This window comes from Pholis gunnellus (assembly GCF_910591455.1).
Source record: "Pholis gunnellus genome assembly, chromosome: 19".
In the NCBI taxonomy this organism is placed as follows: domain Eukaryota; kingdom Metazoa; phylum Chordata; class Actinopteri; order Perciformes; family Pholidae; genus Pholis; species Pholis gunnellus.
In genome coordinates, this window is record NC_136546.1 from 2,900,652 (window position 1) to 2,924,835 (window position 24,184).

The 24,184-nt window shown below is 43.7% G+C and overlaps 2 protein-coding genes across 3 annotated transcripts; one reads left to right on the forward strand and one right to left on the reverse strand.

The window, feature by feature from the left end:
- Nucleotides 1-241: 241 nt before the first annotated feature.
- On the forward strand, nt 242-13,899 carry znf395b (zinc finger protein 395b). Of its 2 annotated transcripts, none has more exons than XM_079180462.1 (10): nt 242-344; nt 2,488-2,672; nt 3,188-3,378; nt 3,469-3,581; nt 4,947-5,146; nt 5,291-5,391; nt 6,688-7,054; nt 10,095-10,190; nt 10,402-10,508; nt 11,677-13,899. In XM_079180462.1, the coding sequence occupies exons 2-10, from the start codon at nt 2,547-2,549 to the stop codon at nt 11,786-11,788; spliced, it is 1,413 nt and encodes a 470-aa protein (XP_079036588.1). In that variant the 5' UTR covers nt 242-344; nt 2,488-2,546; the 3' UTR covers nt 11,789-13,899. The 2 variants fall into 2 exon arrangements, with proteins under 2 accessions (XP_079036588.1, XP_079036589.1); XM_079180463.1 differs by having other exon boundaries at nt 3,200-3,378.
- Nucleotides 13,900-16,853: 2,954 nt separating this feature from the next.
- On the reverse strand, nt 16,854-23,871 carry pnocb (prepronociceptin b; the record flags this gene model as incomplete). The annotated part of the gene is made up of 2 exons (XM_079180937.1): nt 16,854-17,510; nt 23,734-23,871. The coding sequence occupies 2 exons, from the start codon at nt 23,869-23,871 to the stop codon at nt 16,854-16,856; spliced, it is 795 nt and encodes a 264-aa protein (XP_079037063.1).
- Nucleotides 23,872-24,184: the final 313 nt, after the last annotated feature.

Sequence of the window (24,184 nt, forward strand, 5' to 3'; positions counted from 1 at the left end):
CAGACAGACAGACAGAGAGACAGACCGAGAGTGAGGATGCTGTCTGCTGCTGCTGCTGCTCTGGTAACCCCTCACCTACATCATCCTTTTGTGCACGGCGCGCTCGTGGTTGATGTCTCTGCGCAGCTGCCACCGCGCCGGCATTGGTTCGCCAAACAGACGCACGTAAGGCGCGTATCCGACCGACCAACCCCCTTTTTCCTCCAACCCCCACCCACCCCCACCCCACCACCCCCAGGATAGACTGGAGAGCCGGCAAGCGGCGGGACAGCCAGCCAAGCAGCAACGACCGGCTTCTGTAGCTCAGTGACGGGACGGACAGAACCGAGGTCTCCACCGAACGAGTAAGAAAAAAGATACATTGTGGTTAATGTTCAAAGCGGATATGTTTTGGTGCGTTGCAGCGAAGCAGCGTACAAAATATTGTTTTCCTTCAGCGGCTGAGCTGGGGGAGGGAAGGGAGGGGGGGCGGGGGGAGGGGGGTTTCTCCTGATCTCAATCTGCGATGCCGGGTGGAGATCAGTGTTGTAGTTGACGGATGATAAAACTCGGACTTATATTCAAGTGAGTATCATAAAGCGCATCATAACCACCGCTATAGAAAAAATAACAAGGCTGTATTTGTTTGGGAAAGTGCAAATTGCGTCATTTAAAGCTCTGTCACCGCGTGCAACTCACAGCACATTTGCAATAACCCATGTTATAACGTCATTATTTTTAATCTTCTAATCTTAAAATGCGTGTAAGCTCTTATTACGCGTCCATAAATTGATCGCATCCGCCTCCACTGAATCAGTAGGAGGGGGTGACGTTATTGTTTTTGTGTTCATTTTAGCAGCACACTACATTTTCATCCCTTCTGTCGACCTCCTTCTCCTGTTGCATGATGGGTCGCGAGTGTAATTTGACCGTGCTGTGTTTTTATTTATTTTGTTTGACGTTCAAAAGTGCGGTTATTTGCAGCAGTGGTCCCCCGTCCGGCTCACAGTCCCCCCGGCGAAACTCGTGTCCGCACACGTTGTCAGAAAGGAGGTGTGTGCCTGAAACGCAGAGCTCAGCCAATGAGCGGCGGCTCCCCCGCCCAGACTGTGGCACTTGTTTACTACCGAAGCCCGACGCTGATTGGTGCAAATGTGGAGGGGGAAATCGGGCTTTGTGCTGCGTTCTTGTGCACAGAAGATAATGGGGTAGGTGAGCTTTACTCGTTGAAAACAGTCTGACGACGGTCTAATGAGAGGTAAACAACGTGCAGTGTATGAACATGAACGACTGTGTACACTATTCACTTTGTGACACGGCCACATTGATATAATATTACACAGTATCAGGACTATTTCAGAGTTATTTGACAGTGATATCGTCGTGTTTGGTGTTTTTTAATGTATTTTAATCATTACATTCATATTAATAACAAATACTGTAAGTATGTATAAATATTGAAAACAAACAGATAATCATGGTCATTTTCATAATCACCAAAATAAACATTATTATTTTTATTATCTGTATTATTATCTGTTAGTAGCAAGTCTGCAAAGTTTTTTGTTTTATATTTAATTCACAACAATATAAAACTGAAAAAGCCTCACGAGAAACCAAAACTATTTGGCATCTTTGCCAGGGATTGAATAATTACTTCATCTTTTCTTCCAATTTATTTGCTGTAACTTGAGCTCAAATGTGTCTCCAGTCATTGAGTTTGATAGCTTTAAAGTGACATAATACTCCATGCATAGTACATTTTTTAGTAAAAGTTTTGAGCCATTCAACCATTTCATCAGCATTATTCCAACGTGCCCTGAATGCAGCATTACCCCATTTTACCTCTCTGGGCTTCAGGTCACAGTGAAGCCTCCGGAACTCCTTATCAGTCGCATACTTTATCAGAATAGACAACAAAACTACAGCATCAGCTCAACACCCACAAGTCTGTGTTCACTTCAAATGTTTGCAATCATTTTCAAAATCAGTGTTTTTACTCTGCGCTGTCAGGCAGAGACATCCAAGACTCACTACTCACCTTCTAGATCAACATGTTCATTCATCAGAGAAGGCCTAACGGTTATCATTTGGTGCCGTGGTTCTTCCTGTTTGGAAAGAACCTTTAACCTTCAAGGCTTAATGCTTTTAAGAGGGAAGTTGTTCAAATATAAAGTGGATTTAAACACAGTTTAAAGGGGCACTTTCACACATGAATGTCACGTGGTGTGGGCTTCGAAAGAAGTGGACATCTAGGAGGCGGAGAGGTTTGAATGAAAGATGCTATGGAGTTGCATTGTGGGAAATGTAGGATCCAGTGATTTTGAAGCTAGTGGAGCCAGTCAGGATATCTCAACCTCTGCTGTGCATACTTTTTTAAAATCTGCCTTGAGTACCCGAACGTAATAGAAGTGCAACACTAACTTCAATAAAACATTTAATGCATATTGCAGTCAGATATTTTGCACTGGTTCTAATCTCATGTTGTACCTGGTGTCTCGTCTGCAGGGAGGTGTGACATCGAGCTGAGTCCCCCCTCATTTGTGTGCGACAGCACCGTGGCAGCTATGGGACCCGAGGACAGAGCCGGAGCAGGGCCCGGCGGGACGGCAGTCAGCCCGGCGGGAACGCAGGCCCGCGCCTCGCCAACGACGCGCGGCGGCGGCAGCGGGCCCGACACGCAGCGGACCCTGGTGAGTGGACGGAGAGAGGGACTCCCAATTCACTTCACTTCCAACCCCTCTATCTTGTCATTTGTTTACATTTGTGGATAAACACATGTAAATATAGCCGTCACCAGGAGGCAATATGTTGGTTATGACTCACATTTTGATGACGGGAGGACATCTCAGTAAGCCACAGAAAAAGAAAAGCGCATCCTCAAATGGATGATGATTTCTTCCTCCTGCGTTATGTGTAATGCACCGCCTGGTCAGAACCTGGCACCCACATCCCTTTCCCACTGTCATACTGCCTGATTGTGCTGTCTGCAGGCAGGGCGCCACAGATGGACAGGAAATATTCCCTAAACTGCTTTATTCATGGTCAACAGAGAGACTCGTTTAAACCCAATAAGGCTGGAAGAGAGTCTGGGTTACTCACTGTCTGTCTCCATTCATTTACTGCCTGGGTGTGTAGTGTTGGAACAAAAAGCTGCTGCAGTTTTTTTTAACTAGGAGCTCTTTATTTTCATTACTTCTAACCAAAGGTGGGCACACAGTGGTGTTCGCAGGTGGAGAAAGCGTTCGCGGAGAGCCGGCATCGCAAGAACACGACATCAGTCCAGCTGCCGCAGAGGGAGGCCGAGCGAGGCTGGAGCAACCGGGCTGCCTCCTCGCAAGCCGCGGCACCCACGATTCACCTCAGCAACGGGCCGGCGACCCGAGAGGCCCCGTACTGGTGAGCGATGCAGGTGACGGTGTGTGATGGGCTGCACCTCGTCACACGCCGGAGTCTAAAGGAGACTTTTCTTTTGTGTGCTGCGTCCAGTTTCCGCAGCCCAGAGTCGGTGGAGATGGACGAGATCATGGCGGCCATGGTTCTGACCAGTCTGTCCTGCAGCCCGGTGGTCCAGGGCCCTCCACAGACAGATCCCGGACCAGGTCTGTCTCACCTCATACCAACACACAGCCTCGCCAGTGTCCAGCTGTTTACACTTTCTAATAAAGCATCTGTCACTGATGACTATATTAATGGTAAACATCATCATCATTAGATCATTTATAAGCCATAGCCAAGAAAGATATTGGGTTGCCAGGTTGGTTATCATCCTCTATTTGATAATAATGCACTTATAGGGTCCTTATTGTTAGTTAGTATTACCTGGCTAAAGCTGTATTCAGTATGTGCTCTGTTAGCAAAGCCAGATTTCAAAAGAAGCGGTAAGTAACAAAAGCAGTATATAACAAAAAGAAAAAAATAGATAAAAGAATATTTGTGCAGCTGCTGCGTGCAGTAAAACCAACAGTGGACTAAAGCAAATAGAAGCTTATTTGCAAAATGTTCCTTATTATCAGACCCAGAAAACATTCGTTGAGCAAAAGACATGTTTAGATGTTAATCTCTCTGCTGTTTTAAAACGAGACTTTGTAACTTTAGATGCACAATGTTACTTGTTGCATTTGTAATATAATGTTGAATGCTAAATTGTTGTCTTAAGTCATAGTTTTTAATGCACCAGTACATTTTGCTTCCATAACATCCAAAATACCCTCTCCTAAATGCAATTGTTATATATAATATATATTCATGATTACTTTGAATAAAAAAAGAATTGTCTTAATATAAGTTATCAACTGGGGAAGTTTAATGGTGATACCGATCAGTTCATTTCTACCCTATTCACCTGTCGTCTCTCCTCTTCAGTAGAAAAGAGTTCTAAAGCCAGTGAACAACGGCATCTGTCTAAAGTTTGCTAACATTAGCCGCCATAAGCTGCTGGTCATACCAGACCAAGATACCACGAAAACCCCTGAGTGGATTGAATCGAGCAAGGTGTGTTTTATCGCTTATGAATATTGAAATATGAAAACTCCGTCTCACTACGAGGAATTGCTTGTGAAAATCCCTGCTGTGCTTCCAATAGATAGAAGATGAATAAAGAAACATGCAGGACGGATATAGTAGCTGCTACTGGGTCTACCTTCCCTTTAAAACCTTGATTAAAGTCAAAAATAGTCACAAATAGATTTCTTGCAATTAAAGATTTTTTGGCAAGGTGAAAAACAAAATAGCAGTAAAACATGGAACAGAGCATTTAAAGACACCTGCTGTCTCCTGTCCCTAATGCACAGCTTCTATTTCACACCATATCTGATTCCTAACCCGGAGAGTATGTTTTGCTGAGGATCAGGCAGGAACACGATGGTGGCGTGTTTAGATGTATTCACATCTTTATAGTGTTGAGAGGTCACTCGTTAAGATTTTTAAAAAAGGAGTTTCTGAGAACGGACTTCCTGCTTTTCCAGCTGGCTCGTCTTCCTCCGCCGACATGGAGTGTGGCGGCGGCGAGCTCTCCGACAGCGGCAGCAGCGGCTACTGGAGCTGGGACCACGGCAACGTGAGTCCCGCCCCCTCGCCGTCCGTCACGGAGATGGACAGCAGCCCCGACGAAGGCCTGCAAATGGAGCTGGAGCAGGGAGAGGAGCTCAATGCCAAGAAGCCAAAGGTACGCAGCTGCATACGCTGGTCACAGCTGAAGTTTCACCCTTAGAACCAGCAAAGGCAGCATGTGATGGAAGACTTTGAGTCTTTCTGTGCATTTCTCTTGATTTCCTGTCCGTGTACTTCACCTGTGTTCTCTCTCTCTCAGAGCTCTTTCAGAGGTGTGTACAGGTGTCTGTGGCCCAGCTGTGGCAAGGTGCTCACGTCTTCAGTTGGAATAAAAAGACACATCCGTGTGCTGCATCTGGGGTGAGTTGGATTTACGCGTATACAGTCAGTTTGCATGCCCATTAGAGATGGATGCTGGGAATGTTTCCATACTGGTGCTGCTGCAGTGCCTGAGTTCAGGTACAGATACCAAAATGATACTTTTTTGATAACTTAGGGACTGTCAGAAAACTGTCTGGGGGCTGAACCTTATGTTTCACTGAAAAACAAGAAAATAATCCTAGTCGCTGCAACGGTGGCGCCCGCTCTCGTCCCCGAGGGAGTCGTCTCCCAGCGGCAGAGAGAGGCGGAGGGACCGCGGGTGTAATTCTTGTCTCATTAGGGCTCTAACAGTAAATTCATCAAATTCAGTTCCCCCATGCCATATCGCTGGTTTCCAGGTTTTGTTGCAGCTGTCACGTTTGCGACGTTGCGTCGTGGTTCGCGTCATACGGGCCCCATCCCCCAAATATCTTCAAATAATGAAAAAAATGTACACAAAAGTGTGTGTCCTGTTTATTCCAGCCGCTTTCTATCTTTTAGCTAAAACTTACTAAAATAACTACTGAACTACTACAATGTTTTGGCTCCACCTCAACACCATGAACCATGCCATGGCACATAGGAAAGAGGATTCAATGCAACAATTCTTTAACTATAAATATATATATTTAAGCACTGAATCTTTCAATTGGCTGGAATTAAATATATTGTTTATCTGGGTTAAGGAAAACGTACTCGCTACCTGGTAATGATCGTACAGTCCCTGCTTTGAGAAAACCTTTTCCACCAAATCCATTTTTTCATTGAACAAAAGAAGCCAAAGTTCTCAAATGTTAAACAAGAACAAAAGATATAAGTCTATTAGAATGAATGTAGATGTATTCATCGGTTCAAGATTACAAGATTACAAGCTAAGTACTTGACAGTTTTACAGACACATTTCAGTCTGTACCAAAAAAAAGAGGTTTGATTTCCATCACTATTACTAAAATGTAATGTTTTAATCACGTTTAAATCGCCACATTGTTGTCTTTAGTTTAGAATACAATATAATAATAATAGTAATAATCCAGGTGTATCTATTACTACAGAGGGAGGAATATGACATACAGGGTTTCAGCCACTCCTCCATTGTAGGTTTAGTGTAGACCAGACAGTTCAGCTGTTTAGAACATTTCTGAGCTGCAAAACAACATTAAAAAAACAAGAGGGAATCAAATGTTCAGGTTGTGGGAGTGCTCTGACTTAGTTACAGGAAGTGTTCTGGGCCACAGCAAGTGCTGCATTCAGTAAAGGTCCAAGTTAACAACTCTCACCTCCACCTGCCACACACAGCAGTGGGTCAGATCAGTCCCAGAGAGAGGAGGACTTCTACTACACCAAGATCTCCTGTGAGGCCGTGGACGCCAGCTCTACTCCAGCTCCAGCTCCAGCTCCAGCTCCAGGTCCGGCTCCAGCTCCAAGTCCGGCTCCAGCTCCAGTTCCAGGTCCGGCTCCTTCCCAGCAAGCTCTGGGCCAGTCCTCGTCCTCCCATCTCAGCTGGGCCTCCTGCGGTTCCCCTCCTCCCTCTGGGCTCCAGATCCCCCCAGCTCACAGACCCAGGTCCAACTCCAGCTCCGGGGCCGGCCCGAGCAGGCCCAGTCCGCTCAGCCAGTCGGCCCCCAGCAGCTTCTGGCAGATCCACTCAGAGCATCTCTATCAGGTGGGTGCAGCCGCGTCGCTCTGTGGTCTCCGAGGAGTTTTGGCCAGCTGACTGTGATGGCTGTCAAGTACTGGCAGGAAAAGTGGGTCCACAAGGGAAATGAATAAGTTCTTCTGAGCCAATAAGTCTTCCTGACTGACCGGGATCGTTCGGAAATTACACTATTTCTACAAAAGGTCAAGAAATTTAATAGAAATACCAAAAATATATCTTTTAAAAGTGTACAGTGATTAAAACTACAGTCCATGTTTTAAAAAAAATGTGAATACTAAGAGTGTTTTGACATTTCAATAACGAGAGCGGTTACAAGTTATCGTAGCTTAGCATAAAGACTAGGAAAGAGTGAGAAGCTTGCCAGGCTCTGTCTAGAGGTGACGAAAGCCGTCTACCAGCTCTAAACCCTAAAATACTCCCTGATTAATAACCGCCTTCACACCACAACATGTGATTCTTTTTCACCTCCGTTTTTGTGCAAATATAACATATTAATCCGTAGCTGGATGCAGTTTCAGGAAATTGTTACAACAGTTATATTTTCCTTTCTTTGAAATGGATCATTATGTGGATTATTTTCAAAAAACACAATATTAAGATACCGTCACATCTAGCTAATAACAGATGACATAGGTTCCTACCAGACCACAGCTGGTAAATATGGTTTTAAATATTCCTTTTCCCTTTCATATGACTGAGCAGATGATTGATCAGTGCAGTGTCGGAGCTTAACCAGCCATAAATAACGTAATTAGTCCCAATTTGAATGGGGATTTTACAAGGCTTTGTTAATGTTAAAAGCTGTTTGCAGGCTGAAATGTATTCTAATAAGACACTCAATCCATCTAATATGAGAGATTTATTTTCGGTCAATTTGAGTTTTGGCACAAAGTACCTGTTTGAGCATTGGCATTTAAGATCCCTAACTTTAATAAATAATTGTTTACTTCCCAGAGTTCTTCTCTACAAGCGAGCAATGTTTTGTGGGCGGCGATAGTTCTGAGAGCGACTAAAAGGAGACAGCCCAGCTCTTGTTAGCATGAATTATTCAATGTCAGACATGGATGCACGTGCGAATACAGGAATTTGTATTCTGTCGCCCAAATTCAGTCATCTTTTCCATGAAATCAGGCTGCAAATGAAAACAGAAACGGATGTGTGTGGATTTTCTCCTGCTAAATACAAATATCTCAAAGGACGTTCTCTAAATTTTACAGGAGTTTCTGTGCAGCGGTTTTTTTATGCTGCGTGGTTGTCGTGTTGTTTCATAGGTCCTTCTTGCCCAGCGCCTTCCCCACCCCCTCCAACGAGCCAATGAGCTACTACTTTGTTTATGCATCACAAAGCAGCACATTTAGCTGGTGACCCGCATTTACCCTGTACCGCCGAGTCTGTAAATGGATGCTTTGTGACAGTGAGAGAGTAAGCTGTCTCCCCCAAGGAGACGAGACTCTCTCCAGCCTGTAAAAGGCAGAAAAACACGACATGGACTCTCCCAGTGTGGTTGTGTGCAGCGGTTAGGACCAGATGTACACGTGAGCCCACTTTGGACTGACTCGACCTGCAAACTTTTTAAAAGATGTGCATGTTTTTTTGTGGTACAGATGTAAAACTCTGTCCATTCTTTGGACCACATTTGTCTTTAATTTCTTCAGGGATGCAGGATTCTGGAGGGGAGGTCCTGCCGAGGGTTGAATTGTGGGTCAGTGCTGCTAATGGAGCAGCGCTTGTGTTTGCGTGGGTGTCATGGCTGCTGGAGGATTGCTGGAGGATTGTGGTTTGAAATGCCTTACCACGCCGGTTGAACTCACACTGGCACGTTTTTATTTTTTTCTGATCGATGCAACCATGTAACTCCAGTAGATGTTCACTATCACCAGGTTTTCTTGTGTAGATATTAGTGAAATTTCAACAAATGTTTTCGCCCTACGCTGTGGGACGGGGTGCTAGGAATGCAGCAGCACGGCTTAGTGAGAGTTGCTGCACAGGGAGGAGGAATAGGACGGAGGGAAATGGCAACACGTTTGCAGGAAAAGATGATTTAATGTGTGGCATTTTGGATGCTGCTTGTTCCAGCAACTGGGTAGAAAAGCCATGAGTTGATTCGTTGTGACAATTTAGCAATTACGTCTGCAAACAGCTGGCAGAGCACAAGCAAACACAACTCCATGAAGCATCGAAGACGACAACAGAAGAACCGAGGTGGGGTAATAGTCACTGACTACTTGGGGAAGTGAGCATCGGGTGAGCATGAGGTGAGGCTGGTGCAGGACTAATGAGGGACAGGTGAAACTGATCGGGGCAGGGCAGACAACCAAACAGGCGGGAAAACAGTCAGACACAGCAGGTAAAACTACACACCACACAAAAGAAAACAACAAAACAGACTCCAAGAAAAATACCAGGACCAAAGTTTAGGAATTTGTTCCACTGACAAACCTTTTATAATTTAAGGGGTTCATCTTGAAACCATCCAGAGGGTTCTGCAGAGAACCCTTTATGATATAATGGTTGAATCTTAAACCTGTCCAGGGGGGTTCTACTAGGAACCTCTTCATATCCAGGGTTTCATCTTGAACCAATTCAGGGGGTTCTACAGAGAACCCTTTATAGTTCAAGGGTTTCATCTTGAACCCAACCAGGAGGTTCTACAGAGAACCCTTTATGATTTAAGGGTTTTATCTTGAACACATTCAGGGGGTTCTATCGAGAACCCCTTTATATTCAAAGGGTTTGATCAAGAACCCTAAAACAATCAACAAGCATGTTCCACAATCACAGTTTTTGAGTGGGTCTGGGCTTGAAATAAACATGCTTTAAACGATCCTTTAAGAACTCTTTCTACCAGAAAGGGTTCTTCGGAGGAAAGGCGTTATTAATGGAATCATTAGTCTTACAAAGAACCCTTGAAACCCCCTTTCTTCAAAAAAGGGTTTTCCTGAAGCAAATGGTTCTGGGTAGAACCTCAGCCCATCAGGAAGAAGCTTTCGGCACCCTTATTTCTAAGATGAATCATGTGTTGCCTCCTCTCTTCTGCTCCATCCAGGCCTGTAGCCCCGTCCAGGTATCTGCGGCCCCCAGAAGCCCCGGCTGCCAGGGTTGGACCCCCTCCACCTCCGTCACTGGCCACAGTAACACTCCAGTGGGTCTTCTGTCCCGTTATGTCTTCATATGTGTCTGTTTGTATACCTGCCCGACAGCCTGGCTTGACTAATCTAAAGAACATAGCCAAGAATACTTGTGTAGCAATCATGCCGGCCACAGGGAAATGAAATGACCACATTTGATGCCTCTTTCATGACTTATTCTCCATTCTGCTTTTGTACTTTATCTGTGGTTGTGTGTCTCTTTAGGTGGTCAAACCTCGCTGTCGGTCTGTCAGTGTCGGGGAACAGTGGCTCCAACAGAACAGGCTGCAGCCAATAAGTGTGTCTCCCTCCCGCACTCACTGCTCCTTCAGGTGAGTCTTTGTTCCTGCTCAAGGTCTTGACTTTTAACTCTTTTATTTTTTGACCTGCTTTTAGAATTCAAACACCACAAAGAGTCTACAGCCATGCGTGTGTCTCTGTGCCGTACTTTGTTAGGCAGAGCACTGATTTGAGCTACATGCTAACATTCCCTTATTTAGCGGCAGGCTTGTTAGCTAGCTAAACTTACTAACTCCCCCATGCTTTCATGCTACACTGGTTACAGGAAATGATCCGAACAAAGTTGTCACTCATCTGGTGACAGCAAAGTGCTTTCCTACGCTGTGACGAGAGTGTGTGGATGAAGCGTGAAGTTGTTTCATATTTAATCAATTTAGCGGCTGGCTAGTTAGCTATCTAGCTTGCTAATCCCACTTTCATGCCACACTGGTGAGAGAAATTGAGCACAAGTGGGAGAGGTTTGCCCAGCCATAAATCTCCTTAACTTGGTCCGGTTTAGGAAAAGATCATGGGTCAGGTTATAAATACATAAATAGAAAAAGAGGAGAAGTTACCCTTGAAAGCAAACTCGTTAAACTTCCAGAAAACAAGAGCAACATAAATGTGTTGTCCAATTCAAGTCTATGTATCAAAATGATTATTTTCATTCTTGATTTATCTGCAATCAATCAATCAATCAATCAATCAATCAATCAATCAATCAATCAATCAATCAATCAATCAATCATTTGGTTTTCTGAGGATTGGCTAATTGATTTATCACCAGATTTCTTCAGCTATAGTAATGAGACCTGATCAGTTCAGTGGTGAGGTGATGCTGTTGTTAATGTCCATATTATTTTACAGTTCCGATGTAGAAGACCGCTATCAAGAAGGTTCCATATATTTTGAACATGGAGTGTAAATAATCTATATTGATCTGGGTCCTCACATCCTTCTGCTGCTTTCTGTTTTGATTCCAGCATCTGTCCACTATCTTTCACCTCCTGGTTGTCATTTTATCGCCCACTGTCACATTTCCATGACATGGCCAGAAAATTGATTCAATCGTCTCTTCATTATTATTAATTTGTTATTTCCCCTGAGTCTCATGTTTTTATAGAGATTGCTCACATCAAGCGTGCGTCTCAGCGCCCTCTCCTTTCCTTTGCCCTCTCTCATCACTTCTCATCCACATGATTTGTGTCTCTGCATCTGCAGGAAGGGTCGCGGGGAGGCCAAAAAGTGCCGCAAGGTGTACGGAGTGGAGCGCAAGGATCAGTGGTGCACCGCCTGTCGCTGGAAAAAGGCCTGCCAGCGCTTCCTCGACTAAAGACTGCTGCGTGACGGAGAGAGAGAGAGAGCGAGAGAGAGCGAGCATGAGAAACAAAGATGTGGATGGATGGATGGATGGATGAGTGGTAAAAAAAAAAGACTTTTATCAAAAAGAGGATATAAATCAGGGCCTGAGAGCCATCGAGAAAAACAACACTTGTGGTTTTCAGGCTACATCCACACCATTACGTTTTGAAATGCATAACTTCTGCTACGTTTTACGCTTGGTTACATTTACATCCACGCTACTCCCACCCTATCAAATTGCTAAAATGGAGCATTTTGAAAGCGCAGACAGATTCACTTCCTGATTGGGTCTTATCAGTCACGATGTGTCCTTCCCTGATTGGTCACCTGTACAGTGTAAATCTCTCTCTGTCGTTTTATTTCTGTCTGTGGATCGCTGCCGTAAGTAAACCCGGCCGGAGGTGCGCGGCGAGCTCGATCACGTGAATGTGACAAATAGTTCAGATAAAAGCACTATTTACATGTCATGGGATTATACAAAGGACATTTCTTTTAAATGCTTTAGAAACAGGAGGTCTTAAACATCTTCATTTGAGTCTATATTTTGCAGCCAAATCAAATAGTTTACAGGATATTCAACTTACGTTTCTTTATAAGGCTTTTAATACTTGTCTTCTTTCTTTACAGGGTTTGTACAAAGGCATTAAAGGAGTCCCTGAATATCAGATATGAGTTTACAGATAATTGCAATCCCTCATCTGCAGGTGGAGGTTGATTTATGGCTGTATGCCGGTTACACATTCAGTCTATTGGCGAATCTCTGCGTTACACTCGTGGTCTCTTTGATACAGTTTGTACACCCTCTGGCATTTCAGAAAATAATGCACCGCATAGAGTATAAACGGCTCCGTACATACTCCGTATAACCGTATAAACACAGCTTTAGTAACCGTGTTTAGTTACACGGCTTTAGTAACCGTGTTTAGTTACCCCCCCCCCCCGATTTACCCGTTTTCATTTCACAGCACAAACACATTTGCTTAGCTGTAATCATGTGATCATTTTTGACTTTTATGCAGCGAGAGGTAGCCTACCGGATCCACGCAAATAGGTATTGACACACAGGCGGTGGAAAAAGGGAGAAGTCCCGGATCCTGGTCTGACGAGATCCGGCACAAATTAAGCCGTGCACGTGACCCGTTTCCAGAAGAAAATGAACGGCGTGCGCTTGGCAACAACTCACCCTATCTATGTTTTCCACCACCTTGACCGCCTTGTGTACGTAGTCATTGGCGTCACCTAGTGGTGAGGTTGCAGATTGCAACCGACTGAAACTTCTCTCCCGTCTGCCAAATGTCTGGAACTACGGTGGCCAAAGCAACGTGAAACAGTATCTTTGGTTTGTCCATTCTGAGCTACTCTGCATATAGAGATAAACGGCTAATTTTAAGGAAAAAAAACCCACATTGATTCTTATTGTTCAGTTGATACTTATTACATACTTATTAACATTGGATCCTCCTCAACGCTCCTTTTAACAGGTCCAAGCTAAGAAATCTCTTACTCTTCGCCATCGCTGTTCTTCACACCGCAGAGTAGACAGTCTGCTTCCTGTTTACACCGGTACGCATACGCCGAGCGTGCGTGAAAGTTCATGAACTATGTGTTTCCGTGCGTGTTAGTATGGACGGAGATCACTTCTAGAAACGGTGCTAAAACGCTCGTGGGCATGGAGGTATTAGTGTGGATGTAGTCTCAACCTTTTTGTTTCCTTTCCTAAATAAATGCAAATGGACTTTTCTGTATCTTTGTAACTTGATCCTGAAAACTGAAGTCTGCGATGGTGCTAACTGTTGACTGACTTTTAACCATGTGATGTGCTAAGCCTACAATACTCTCCTACTTTATCCAAAGGTTCATGTTACTGCCCCTGTAGCTCCACTGTATTAGACTGCTACTTGGCTGTTTTCTTTATTCCAATCCTCTCTTCCAGTGGTTACACAGTGGTTATGATGTACATTATATTGTGTGCTTTGAGTTACGTACAAGTATTTTATACTTCTTTTTTTTAATCGTCTTGTTCCACCCGTGTATTGGGCAGATTCTTTTTTTTTTTTATTCATGTTTTTTGGCACTTTGTTGGAATATAAACTCACAAGAATAAGCTACATTTGGTTCGACTCAACCAAGTTCCTATTTCCTTCCTGCCCGTGTGTTGGCATACGACCAGTGTTAATGGTTTTTAAGCTATGGAGTCATGGCAGTGGGACTAGCATTAGGGAAATGAGTTTGTAAAAGCAATACAAAAAATACAATAAAAAAAAGAGGAAATATATTGTCAAACACAAATTAAAAAGCACTGAGAATTTGAAAAGTGTTTGGTAGTTGTTGTTTTTTCCTTCTGCAAGACAGTCCACAAAAGAAATAGCAAACTGTTTTATTGTAGTTTTCTCTATACACATTTTGTATGAAGACTCAGAACAATGGTATAATGTTAGAAATGTAGTCTGAAATGTACACTGTATTCACAAATTCCATTTTTTTTTGTGTTGGGTTGACAGAGAATCGCACACATGCACGTGCACAGTCACACTGCAATCACCCACGCACTCATACGCATACGTTATTACACCTCGTAATTGAAACACTAATAAACACTTAAAACGCTATTAAGATGCAAAAGAATGGATGTGACCTGCAAGTGGAGGGAAATGTGTTGATGGGCAGGACAAATTAACATGTTTTCACCCAAGCAGAAATGTGTTATTCTGTATAATAATGACCACAGCTGACATGCACTTTTCACTTCACCCACCCCCCCCCTCCCCTCCTCCTCCTCCTCCCTGCTCTTAAATGGGACATTAGGAGGGTGGTTTCCAGGGCGGGTGTCGCTTAGACCTCCTTTCTCATCCAATAGTGCGATACACACCCAGCGGCCCTGCCAGTTTCCAGCTTCATGCACTTCTGGACTACAGTGACATGACCAAGTGTCCCGGGGTGGAGGGAGGTTACGCCTCCGGCTCACTTTTAACTTTTGCTCCCTTATTTCTAGAGTTGCAGGGTAAGTTAGGGACTGTACGAAAATGATTAGATGAAATAGAATTGGAATATTTGGAATCTGCGCGCGGGGAGGATTTGCAATTTATAAAACAACTCCGGAACTTTGAAGGTGCAAATTCATGGCTGTAAGATTATTGCTATAATCATATATTATGGGTTAAATCTAGATACACTGAATTGTCCTACAACTGACCTGACGCTAAGCCCCGCCCCCTGCTGTTACGCTGTCGAGCTGTCAGAGTTATCATGGTGCCCACACTGTCACTAACTGCACTCCATGAAGACAGAGTCCAGTTTTTTTAAAACAAAGAAATTGATTTCCTAGAGAAGCAGACTGAAGGGTCTACACTGTGTTTGAAGGATCCAGGATGTCAAACTGATTCAGCAGTGAAAACAGGTTAAAAAGATAAAGATGGAAGCTAAAGCTACAGATCACAGAGTTAAAGTGAACCACCACATCTGGAGATCCAGACAGAACAACACTGTTCCTATAAAGCCTAGTAAGTCTTTATTCACTGTTACATTCATTAAAAAGCTAAAGCAGCCTGTGTATACATTCAGTATAGCTTCTGTACGTTAGCTCCACAGGGTTTTATGTAGAAATCTCCTTCCAACCGCCCCGGGTAACTAATATCACTATTATACAACATTTAACCAGGAGGAGCTCCAAATCCACTTAACCAGCTTTAACAACATGACAAACATTTGAAACCACGCTACGTTATGATTAGCCAGTTGGCGTTTGAGGGCGGGACTTAGCGAAGAGTCAATCCTCCACACTTTACCTAAGTTTTGTTCTTAATAGTGAAATTAACTGTACTAATTCAATTGCTTTGGAGGCTTTGCTTTTATGAAAGGGGAACTATAAGGTTCAGCCCTCATCCACACAAATCATGTTTGTACAGTCCCTTAGATGGTTGGCTGGCAGACACACTAATACTGTCAGAATGAGGGATAATACGTTTCTGTCTTTCAGAAACTTTCTTTCAGTTCGACTGGGAAGGACATATCAGCCATAAATCAAGTGTATCTGTATGTTTGATATCTTATGTGTGTTATCATTTCACTGTAATTGCAGACAAATCCAAAGAATTACATGAAATCGTACTGAGGACATGGCAGTCAGTATCCAAACGAACACTAGAGGGCAGTATTGCTCCACTGAGAGGAGCCCGAGTGAGCCTGCCAACCTGCTGCTTCCTGGAAGAGAAACTCATCACTTGCCAGCTTTACATTATTATCCCCTCATCAAATGGTGCAGAATTAGAATACAATAGAAAGGAAAAATACATTTTTTTTGGTCAAATCTCAGAATGAAGCAATGGGAACAATACTTCTTTTTAAGAGAGATCCAGAGTTTTAGTGAGTTTTAAAATAAAAAAAATTAAAAATTCCCATCCATTGTGTTTAATTAATGAAGTTCCTTAAGCAGAAAATTAGATTCCTTTATCAGTAATTAACAGTTTGTGCTTCAGCAGTGTCCAACCATCTGACTGAACAATCTGAAATTATAATAATGATAATAATAATTGTTTGTGATTTGTTTCGTCCCAAAATACCATTTAAAAAGGGGAAACCTATGTAGTAACACACAGGTCCATCACATGAGAGCTGGACATTAGTAACAGCTCACATAACACGGAGTGCAAAACAAAGCATCCATCCACACATGCATGAAAGTGCATTCAGCGTGAATTTAAATGTCCCGCCCTCAGCTCTCACCTCTGGTGAAAAGCTGGCGGTGAACCACTTTTCCAATCTCATTTGGCCCTTTTTCTTTATTATGCCGACACACAAAAATATATATTCGATTGCACTTCTCTAATTCTTTTATTTCACAGAATGGCATGAACATGTGCTTGATAAGAAGGACATCACGGTCAAAAAACATTCCTCGTTACTTAGAGACACAGAGAGAGGTGCGGCAAGATGGCGGAGTCTGTTCCTCTGGTGACGTTGCTCTTCAAAGTGTGAGTGAGCTAATGAAAATGTGATTGGTTGAGGTAACTGGGGTGGCGAGGTCAAACGGAAACACATTACAGTCGGTTTTGCCTCCAAACCCGAGTTACGGGGGCGTTGTTGAGCCTGCCGCTGCGGCCGCTCCTCATGCCCAGGTACTGCCTGAGCAGCTGGTTCACCCGTTTCTGACTGTTCCACTTGCGGGCGGATTTCCGGACGCCTATGAACCCGCCGTAGCGCTTTTGTAGGGGCCTCATGGGCGAACCGATCAGCTTCCTGTAGCCGTGGCGCCCCCTCTGAAAGCCGCCGAAGCGTTTGGACAAGGTGACGGCCTCCGAGCCCTCATCCTCGCTCAACCCTTCCTGCTGGCCGTCACTCCCCACGTTCCTCTGCTCCCTTGGCTTCCTCTCGCCGTCTGCCAGACTCAGATCTGGGCCCAGCAGGCCCTCTCCCTCCTCGGAGGATTCCAGCAGCGATGAGTCATACTGGACGCTGCGCTGCTCAAAGGGCGCCTCGTCCCGCTGCCCCTCCGCGAAGCGCTCTGTGGCTGCGGACTGCAGCAGCTCTCTGTCAGAGTTCAGGTCGAGAGAGGTCAGCTCCAGCTCTTCTCCCATTCTCTTGAACAGAGCGCCCCCCTCAGACAGTGTGGGATGGTGGGACAGCTTCACGGCACGTTGACACACCTCCCATGTAAGTGAGGAGGAGACGTGACCCTCACACTCCAACAAACACACCTGCAGAGGGAGAAGAGAGAGGGACGGGTCAAGGCAGTGCATGCAAGGATCCACTTGAATTTATCAATCCAGAGAACGATCACAAATTCAGATTGTTGAAATTGTTTCTAGCCGTGTCATTGGTGGAGAGTTTGAAGAGGAACCAGTTATAAGGCCTGAGAAGCAATTGAAGACCTAAAGAAACACAAGGTGGCCATAGTGGCCATGGCAAGTAGGCCTACTCCATGTTAGTGAGGCTTAAACTGTCACTAGCCAGGAATACATCATTTTTATTCCTTAGAAGCATAAATCCATTACAGGATCCCCAAAAGACTCATGATACAAGTGATTGGACACAGACAGACTTTATACATCACCAAGATACTGCATAACAGGCCATGGCAGCATCGTAGCCTATTGAGAGTGATCAGTTCATTATCAAATAGATTTTATTATAGTTGTCAACGTTAGTATTATCTTGGTTGAATGTAGATCATTAAAGCTGAATTAATCAGTTTTTTTAAGTCCACTTTGGGACTAAACTCAACAAAAAGCTGAATATAACAGACGTTTGACGCAGTACACTCTTATAAAGTTACTATTAGCACGTTTTTCCAGCCTTGTCACACATACAGCAGACATGTAGCAGCATTAGCATCCATTTGGAGTTTCGGCTACCTGGTGAATGTAAGTGTGTAATGTAATATGTGCTCTCCTGTTAGCTCTGTTTTGGTCTTCACCATTTTTTGAGAAACTGTCTCTTTAGCGGCTAAATGCTCCACCAATGCCTCCCTTCCACTGCATAGTTCAGCTCCACTTGACTCACTTGTACCATGGTGCTTTTCTCTAGTTCATTTCCCACTGCAGATAGTAACCTCTCAGGGTAGGTGGGATCCTACGATAGCTGACAATCGTAGCATTGCCAATGTCAAACTGCAGTGACATCATCGTCAACGCAAAACTCTGTGCTGGATCGTTTCATCATCAACCAGACAGAGGAACCCCCCTACATAGTGTACGTACTGTACACCGTGGACAACAGAGTATTGTACGGTGAAGTTTTGCGGGCGGCCATTTTCGTAAAACTCTGGGTTGAGTAAATAAAGAATTACCTTTGCTATTGCTGGTAGCTTGGGTGTTTGGAATGGGACAATTCTCTTTGATCTCCACCTTCTAGTATCGGCTCAGCTCACTTGGAACCCCGACCGAGGTCCAGGTTCCAGGTACTATCCACAACTTCTTCTAATGGAAACCCAAGGTCAGTGTCGTACAATGTAGCGGCAACGCAGCTCATGTTCAATATCTAGTCACTGACTTTGTTTGCTGTTCAGTACATTGAAGGTTTAACAGATCTTGCAATTAGAAGTGTGGCTGATGGGAGCCCAGGGACTGAACCAAAGGTTTTTGGGCCGGAAAACCCAAACAATTAGCTGAAAGTTGCTAAAATGCTACTTGGAGCTGAGGTAGTTTGCAGAGTTCAGTATTATTTCTCTGTGGGTTTGTCATTATTATTGCCATTTATGAACATATTGTCCAAGGTCAGCATATCATTCATGGCATGCAGTTCCTTTTTTTTAAATGAACTTTCTTTCGAAAAGTGTGACTACTTTGCCGCAGGCTACAACCAGACCCACCAGAGTCGTCTCCTGACCTGGATGGCCTACGTGTCATGGGAGTTACCGGGCGTTGTTCCCGCTGTGTTCGGCTTATATATGAAAATTTGTACGTCCATCATTTTGTAAATGTGACATCCAGTTCTGCAAAAATGATTGACAGTACATAATTGGAAGAAATTGCAAATCAGTTTGAAGGACAGCAGGTAAATTATGTCCAATCTTTTTCAGTTCAGCTCTTCAATTTCTGGTCATGATATATTTGCTCTTAAAATGACATATATGGTATTTTTTATGTAGAATGGACTTGTCAAAGCTGAATCACTGACTCTCTGCAGTTCTAATGACCTTCCTGTCTTATTATCATCACACCTGTCAGTTGGGCGTCATGCCTGAACACTCACAGTCCTATACCAGTGAGGAGGTAAGGACGTATGAAGAACATTTAAAGTTTGTTTAATCAGTGATCTGGTTTTTATTTTTGTGATTGTCTTTTTCACCTGCTGACTCAATTCAAATATGACTGAATTGATCATTTATGCCCTTAATAGAAAACCACAATGCACCACTTTCTCTTCAGACAGGGTAAACAGGCTGCAGCTTATGCACACACATCTCTCCTTACTCCATTTTCTTGAACTCCCGTGCCCTCCGAGTTAAATTTCAGTTTGAGGTAAGAAGCAAATCCCATTTACTCGTCAAATCTTCCACCAATGAGATAAATTGCATTGTTATCGGAAAACCTGCTCACATCAAAGGACTGGGAGAAGAGGGAGTTCCGCTGTGAATCTATCAGCGGAAATTAATTATCCATCGTAAATGAAATGAGCACACCAGGGGATTCTCCACGTCAGATCAATGGAGCAATCTAAAGGAGTTTATGGGTGAGACGAGATGTGTGTGTGTGTGTGTGTGTGTGTGTGTGTGTGTGTGTGTGTGTGTGTGTGGTGTACGCACAAAGTGATGTATTTATATACTTGTGAGGGCCAGAGGATGAATAGGCTGTGAGAATCCTCCGTAGTGAGGAAGCTTCAAAGGCTTTATCTTGTCAGGAGAGTTAGGTTCAGGGCTGGTACTTAAATATAATGTCACGGTTAGACTCCTTACATCAAGTCTTGAGAGGGACCTTTGTCACACGTTCTGCCATCCGTCAAATAAAGTCATTCAGTTGTTGGGTTAAGGTGAAGAAACTCCTCACTTTACAGGGCTGTATCTAGGTAGTGGCTAGAACAGGAGGGGAGCTTACCGGCCACCCCTTGGTGCCATCTAGAAGTCTGTACACGTGAATGAATGATGGCCATGTTAATGCTGCAACCGTCAGCACGTTATCTTACAAGACCATCTGAGATACTTTGATGATACTTGAACAAACACACATATGGTAAACTCCCAATTACTTTTAGGTAGCCTAAAAAACTTCTAACGTCTGTACGAGACACACTTTTAACTAACTTCAATATAAAACCATCTGCGTCATTATTTGACGGTCAGAGCTACTGACAGAGTATAAAGAGTGTGGAGGTCCGCGTAGTGAGGGTGTAAGGGGAGGTCCAATGGCTCAAACAAACACAGGACTTTCACCTGAGAGACTGCTGTGAAACCAAGTCAATGTTGATTTGGTTTACCTTGGTCTTGTTATTTAACTTATATACTTAAGTAACGCACGTTACATAAACACACGTGTAACATGTCTGTCATGCAGGACTCTTTTACGTTTACCTCCCATCACATGCCGACAATTAGCATTTGCCTTTACAGCCTCTACAACAATCCTTTCCTACCCTCAACCAAGTGTTGCAGTAACTTTACCCCAACCATACTTTGTCATAACCACTATACTGTAGTTCCCATCCCTGTGGATATGGTAGACAGCGGGAACTCTAAAGACGTTGGCAGTGGACTGCAGTGCCACCACCCCATATGAAGGGCAGATGAGATGGTTTGGCACCAGAAAACTTTGAAACAGAGTGTTGAAGAACCCAGTTGATAAGTATTGCCTAGGATTTGAACTTCTCAGCCTCACCTAAATAGAATTTATCACCAACCCAGATATGCAAGTATATGGTGGGCTAAACCAAGCAGAATGTCATTTATTACAGAATTACAATAACGATATCCTACATCTCAACAGTGCCTAACCGTCCCCCACTAAGAGGACATAATTAGGCAAATCTGTTCACACTCTTCGATTGAGCAGCCGAGCAGAACCACAACATCCAAGGCAGTACAACAAAAAATTCCATGAACCCATGAAACAAACTAACTAAACTTGTATACCCATTAATTGACAATGTATCAAATGAACTAAAACATCGGGCTGAAATTAATATTCAAGCACATACAAAAACAACATGGCCAAGTAAAAAGGATAAAATAACATGATTTTTGCAAAATCGTCCAGTTTTGAATATTTTTGTCTGGACTGATCAGTATGTAACAAAAAGAACCCAAACATCTGGGATTAATGACAAAAAATAAGAAGTATGTGTGATAAAGTGGCAGCACACGCTTGAGAATTTAACTTGGATGTACTTAACCAAAATGGCGACGGCCAGAAACCAAGATGGTGGCAATCAAATACCAAGATGGCACTGGCCGAAAACCAAGATGGCGACCGCAAACGGTGACATCACGGTGACTACAGTATGTGCTCTTCTTGTATACTGTCCTATTGTCGAATAGTATGTAGGTCCCCAAAAAATGCTCAGACTCTATATTTAAAACGACACATTTGACTGTACTTACTATTTATCAGGTTGTATCATAGCTGCTTTACGTGTTGTGTCTACAAGGAGTGCTTGCACAACAGACAGTATTGTGTAATGCCAAAGGGCCTCTACAGAAAGTAAGAAAATTCATATATATACAAAGACAACATGCAGAAGCTGCTCAGAATTATGTAAATAATAGCTGTAGCACAGATGATTAGCACAAATGTAAACAAAAGTTGGCATTTACCCTTAATATTAGCATTACGCAATGAGTGTAGTCATTGGAAGGGATGATGCTATGAAATGCTCCGTGTGTGTGTGTATGTCTGGGTGCATGTGTGGACGCGTTCACGAGTGTGTAGGTGTGTGCACTAATAAATCAATGAGTCCTGACATTATAACACACACCGGTGGCTTCACACACACACTCTTGCGGTCTGGAGAGGGAAACAATGGAATTGCTCAGTGGATTCCATCTGTGGCTCAATGGGAAAGCGGCAAACACAATGAGGAACTGATAAAATGTGTCAGTCACCAATGTAAGCCTGGGCTGATGATACTGAGCAGCAGTCAATTATAGAGTTCTATTACAACTCCCCAAAAGGTCCCAGCTGTCTTTCTCTGCATCATTATCAGCTAAATTAGCCATCCTACATCTATTCATGGGCGTCCACAGACTATTTTTACCCGCTGTGTCTCGCACTGTTTGGAAATGAGATTGTGGGCTGCACTGGGGTTTCGGTTCGAGTTCGGAGAGCAATCGCACTCTCTCAGTGCCGAGGCTGGTATCTTTATGTTAATCACGAAGCATTGCACAAGTGCCGTAGGTACTTACACATGCAAATAATCCCCTCTTCCACTATGAAACAGAAATATCACCAATTTTGTCTGGTTGAAATGTAAATGCCAACTGTTGGGCAGCTCAGTATTTTTTTTGTTTTAGCTCAACCCCCTTTCCCTGAAAATCAAGCTTAAGGACTTTTTGGATCCCCTGACATTTCCTCTAGTGTCACGATGAGTTTTAAAAAACGTTTTTTAGTACAATGTCTCCCCAAATGTAGGCCTGACCAACGGTGTTGTCGCAGAAGCGTAGCGCTCACCTTATGGTTCCCACTCAGGTAAACGCTAGCTGTTAGCTCTGTTAGCACATTTGTCGTAGTTTGAACTCTTAGCACTGTTAGCTGCTTGCTAGCCGTAGCCACGTGGAGGCAGATATGCTCCAAATCCCGTACATTGCACCTTTAAACATTGCACTTGATAAACACAGGATTGTATGTATTGTCATTGTGAGCATGTTAGCATTTAGCTCAAAGCACCACTGTGAACAGCCTCACAGAGCTGCTAGCATGGCTGTTCAATCAAACCAACTTTAACGAAGGCTGCTCTATCATTCATTGAAATGTCAGTTCACTCAAGTTTTCCTACTATACTATCCTAGTATGGAACATTTTATTTATTTATATTCTAGTGGAAAGATATTCCCTTTATTATGTATAATTTTACTGTTATTTTATTTTTATTTTCTTCTTTTATTACATTTTTCAGGTCCTTTCTAGTTTGGAAGTTTAAAACCTGAAAATATATTTTTTAAGATTTGTTGAGAGGCTTTTTGGCTTAATTGACAGTAAGTGTTTACTTGTTAAAATGTTTAGGCCTTCCATCAACATGACACATGCACAAGAAAATCATTCTACCCTCATATTAACTCCCTAATACACAGGCCAACAAAGTGCACAACAACAAATTAAGCAGAAGCTCTTATTGTGCCTTAAAATAACTCAGAGAATCACAAACACACCTCCATCAGGGTGACACTGTACCCACATTGGCACACACACTACAAGGCGGATGCTCTTATCAACAGTGACTCACAACAACAAACAATGACACACACACACACACACACACACAAATACTCACCATGGTGTTGAAGACTTGCTGCAGCTGCTGCTGCTGCAGGAGCACACCGCAGGCCACACATTCCCCCTGGCAGTCGCTGCGTCCAGGGGTGAAGAGACTTGCCAGCAGCACAACCAGGCACCACAGAGGAATCTTCATCGCTCAGCACAGCCAGACGGGCAGGGACTCCAGCAGGTACAAGGGAAGAGTCTAAAACAAAGGGTCACCAGCTGGAGAATCTGGAAGATAAAGCCTTTGGGATGTGGGTCCAGCCTACAGGGAGAAAGCAGACGGAGTGACAGGAGCATTGCATCAGTTCCAGTTTATAGGAATCATCAGCTGGATTTGGGCGGTCAGCTAAAGCGTTGGTGGTGGGAGCCAACATCAGGGGATGGACAATGTGGGTGGGTTAGAGAGAGAGTACAACCTGAGGCAATACATGAGAAAAATGGGTATTTTCCAGTGGGCAGGA